The sequence below is a fragment of the Triticum dicoccoides genome, chromosome 4A, assembly GCF_002162155.2.
Source record: "Triticum dicoccoides isolate Atlit2015 ecotype Zavitan chromosome 4A, WEW_v2.0, whole genome shotgun sequence".
Taxonomy (NCBI): Eukaryota; Viridiplantae; Streptophyta; class Magnoliopsida; order Poales; family Poaceae; genus Triticum; species Triticum dicoccoides.
Window position 1 is genome coordinate 3,296,102 of NC_041386.1, and position 4,339 is coordinate 3,300,440.

At 52.1% G+C, this 4,339-nt stretch overlaps 1 protein-coding gene across 1 annotated transcript; it reads right to left on the reverse strand.

The window, feature by feature from the left end:
* Positions 1 to 1,440: 1,440 nt before the first annotated feature.
* LOC119288490 (tryptamine benzoyltransferase 1-like) lies at positions 1,441 to 2,940 on the reverse strand. The gene is made up of 2 exons (XM_037568100.1): positions 2,542 to 2,940; positions 1,441 to 2,446 (listed from the first exon to the last, which is right to left on the reverse strand). Exons 1-2 carry the CDS (start codon positions 2,938 to 2,940, stop codon positions 1,490 to 1,492), a joined length of 1,356 nt encoding a protein of 451 aa, XP_037423997.1. The 3' UTR covers positions 1,441 to 1,489.
* Between the last annotated feature and the right edge of the window lie 1,399 nt (positions 2,941 to 4,339).

Below are 4,339 nucleotides of genomic sequence, written 5' to 3' on the forward strand. Positions count from 1 at the left end.
AATTAAAGATTCAGTTATATATTCAGTTAGTAGAAATAATTCAGTTAATGTTTCACTTAAAGATTTAACTAAAGTTTCAGTTAAAAATACAGTTTAAGTTAAAATTACAGTTTCAGTTAAAAATTCAGTTAAAAGTTAAAGATTCAGTTATATATTCAGTTAGTACAAACAATTCAGCTAATGTTTCACTTAAAGATTTAACTAAAGTTTCAGTTAAAAATACAGTTTAAGTTAAAATTACAGTTTCAGTTAAAAATTCAGTTAAAGTTTCAGTCCAAAATAGAGTTAAAGTAATTTGTTCACTTAACAATTCAGTACAGGATTCAGTTATAAATTCAGTAACATTTTCATTTAAATATTCAGTTGTAAATTCAGTAATTGAGTAGGTTGAAATTGAGTTTAACATTCAATAATTTCATGTAATTGAGTAGGTTCAAATTGAGTTTAACATTCAGTAATTTCAGTTAATATTTAGGTGCCTACTACATACACTTAGAACCCTAGAACTACATAAACACTTCACTTACATGTCTGACCACATAAACAACCTACAACAATAATCCTATAACACTAGAATCACAAACGCTTAGAACCCTAACCCTAGAACCCTAACCCTAGAAACCAAATCCGGGTACGGAAAGAGAAAACTTACGAGACACCGCCGAAGGAGGATGCGTAGTGATGGCTCCCCTCTGAATCTTTCTTCACGGCCTTAGCGAACGCCCTCGCCGCCGCATACTCAACACAGTAAGACGGCGACGGCGGCTGTGGAAGAGGCGGAGCCTGAGATGGGTTTGAACTGCCGCAAACCTCTGTTGGATCTGCAGGAGCACCACTGCCACCAGATGCATCGCCAGCACCACCGCCACCGCCATCATCACCGCCACGCGAGGTGGCCATCACCAGCGGCGAGCAAGGGCGAGAGAGGAGAGGGGAGCGGGACGAGAGAGGAGAGGGGAGCGGGGCGAGAGAGAGGACAGGGGCACGGGGGGGACTGTCTGACAAGGACCGACCGGCGCAGCGTCTTGAGCGTTTTGTTCCTAACGGCGCCGTTTGCCTGTCCGTCAAGCCACGTCAGCGTTTTCGGGGCCCACCTGTCGGAAAAGAGATCAAATGAGGCTAAACGGCTGTTCAGTGCTTTCTGCAACGGGTTAAGAGATTTTACGGTGTTTTTTGCAACAGATTAACGACTTGGTAGTTTCCTGCAAACCTAGCCACAAATGTGGTGGTTTCTTGCAATTGACTCGTGCAAACCAAACTGTGTGGTTGGATGGTTAGGTGGAGAGTGTGTGCGGTCATGGGATGAGTGTATGCACGTATATATAAGCGTTTGTGTCTGTACTGATGTTGAAACAAAAATCGGTTTGTGTCTGTTTGTTTGCCAAAGAAAAAATTGATGTGTCAATAACCTCTTTATTGATCTGTATTTCTTGAATTTTTGTAAAAGCAGTTGACCATAGAACGACCGCATCATGCTTCGCTTTCTTAATTACATCCTCGACGGGAGAATATCCAGGGAGTAGCAAATCTTCTTGAACGCCGCGACGTGATCCTCCGCGAGGGCCATGAAGAGGTCGACGCTGCCCTTCACCGTGCGCGACGGCACGAAGACCATCAGCCCCTCGACCGGCAACCCCGGCGGCAGGAACACGGAGGGCGGCCCGGTCCCAAAGTCGAGCTGGTGGAACCTGAACCCCAGCCAGCTGTCCACCTCGATGTCCGGGCAGAGCATCGTCCCGAAAGTTGACGTCGCCGCGAGCTCCTCCCCGTTCGCGTGCGCCACCCCGCCGAAGTCCACGTACGACTGGATGTACTCCTCGTCGACGCGCGCCGCGGCGTCGCGGATGGCGCCGACCACGCCGCCGTAGCTCAAGCCCAGCACGTCCCGCACCTGGAGCCTCGGGAACGCCCAGAGCACCATGTTGCCGAAGAAGTCCATTGGCACGGGTGGGTTGGCCCTGCCCCTGCAGTTCACGGCCACCCTCACCTGCGTGAACTCCTCCGGGCTCAGCCCCCGCGCCGCCGTGACCGTCTTCCACACGTGCGCCAGCAGGCACTGGAACGTGCTGCAGCGTGCGCCCACGCGGGACCTGAGCTCCGCGATGAACTCTGCCGGGAAGTGCACCTTGATGTTCCTGATCTTGTCCATGGGGAGAACGGCATGGGGCTGGCTGGTGGCGCTGCCTTCTCCTGCCTTGAACTCGATGGACCGGTGGTCGAACACTGGCTTCGGCGTGCTGCCAGGCACGGCGGTGGCCGCGCGGTCTATGAAAGGGGAGGGCACGGTGAAGCCCTTGCCCTCGCGCACCGCGGTCGCCCACGCGCCGTAGAAAGTGCTCGCGGCGTGGCCGTCGGCGATGTGGTGGTGGCATATCACGCCGAGCAGGAGGCCGCCGCACCTGTAGCGGCTGAGCTTGACCTGCAGCAGCGCTGGTCCAACGCTCTCCTGTAGAGTAATTGAAAAACACATCAGCACTCCATACAATCAAAACCACTGCATGCATGCATGAACAGTACTATGAGAATGTGACGTGACGGCACCTCCGGCACCGTAGGGTAAAAGCCGGCGACGTCCGTGGCCATGCCGCCGGCGGCGAGCACGTCGGCCATGTCGGCCGGGACGTCGGCCTCGATGACGAGCACGCCCTCGTTGTTGAGGTGGAGGACGCGGCGGCCGTGGCCGTCGAGGGCGAAGCGGCCCAGCAGGTGAGGGTAGGGCGCGATGGCCCGGAGGAGGCCCTCCTTGAGCGCCTGGTTGGACGGCGCCGGGGCGGGGTAGGCGAGCACGATGGGGACGTAGGTGTCGATGGCGGCGCGGTCGAAGACGGTCAGCTGGACCTTGCCGCCGGCCAGCGGGTGCGGCGCGGCGTACGCCGGCTTCAGCATCGCGCTTCTGCTGGTGGCAACAACCTGGCCGGCTTCTGCGTAGTTAACCTCCATTTCTGCGTACGTATGCGTATGCAAGCGGGCACGAGGTCGATGTCTAGCTATCACCTTTCTACAAAGAGGCCGATGAACTCGTCGAGTGTGGCTTGGATCGATGAACAGGTAGGGGCGCTTACGTCCGCTTATATAGAGCTCCAGGCCAGGGTATGCGCGCGTCCACCATGTGCTGCATGCATTCGGAGCTATCTCTTCGCCGGCCATGCCATCCAGTCTACGCTCTCTCTCTCTCTCTCTCTCTCTCTCTCACGTCGTAGACCGCCGAGTCAGTGCACGCACGTTTCTTGGCATGCATGCATGTATGTACTTCTACCCACCAATCATTTTGGACCGGACCGGCCGGGGAATGACCGCGAACGGACGGACACACTCACGGGCGTTGAACTTGAACGGCCACTCGTCTTGATCCGTAGGACTACTGACAAGATCCATCAACCCAATCTAATCAACCCATTCCGAGGTACGGCGCCGGTGTTTCCTGGTAACTGCTAACATGCAGATCCGAGGAACTCATATTCTGTAGTACTACCTGAAGGATGGCGACTGGTCAAAGGAAGCGAGGCTGGGTTAGGCGATCTTTGGACCGAATAATCTAGTCCGGGAGACAAAACGTGCGTGGGGCCCTGCGCACAACTTGTCTCGGATAGGCTGTGCCCACCCCGAAAATTCCAAAGCGCGGACGAGCGCGCCTGCTCACTGTATCGCCAGACACTCGTTCGCGTTGGGATGTGGGCTGAACAGCCTATCCTCGGCCGTATACAGTGCATATCTAATTAATCGGGTCGTATATGAGACAGTCGGCCCCCCCTGGAGCAGCAAACCTCCGTTAGAATACCAGACGGCGGAGGGTCCTTATTCGACGTCAAAACGTCAGCAGGAAATTTGGTGTACATCTATTACGCGAATGCCAGAACGGCATGCTTCAACCAGGCCGATGTAAGCGTAGTTCGTCGATACAGAAACGCAGTTCAGTGTCCACACAATAAACTAGAACATAGACCTCTTGAGTCGGTCATTGCTACGAAGCCCTCATATACATGAAAAAAAGTCATATTACCTCGGACCAAATGAGTTGTCTTAGATTTGTCTAGATACATATGTACCTAACACTAAAACACGTATAACCCTCAAAAAAAAAAATAACACTAAAACACATATAGATACATTTTTATCTACACAACCTAAGACAGTGCAATTAATTTATTCATACACAACTCAGCAAGCTTCTATACATAAGGCAAATCCTACCATTTTCACACGAAGTACCACTAGAGGCACATATTTGCTTCTTCTATATGCACATATTTGCTTTCGTGAGAAGCACAACTGTGTCTCTCGAAAATGTTTTTTTTTTGAAAAAACAACGTGTCTTCAACTATGGTTTTTTTACCGGTTT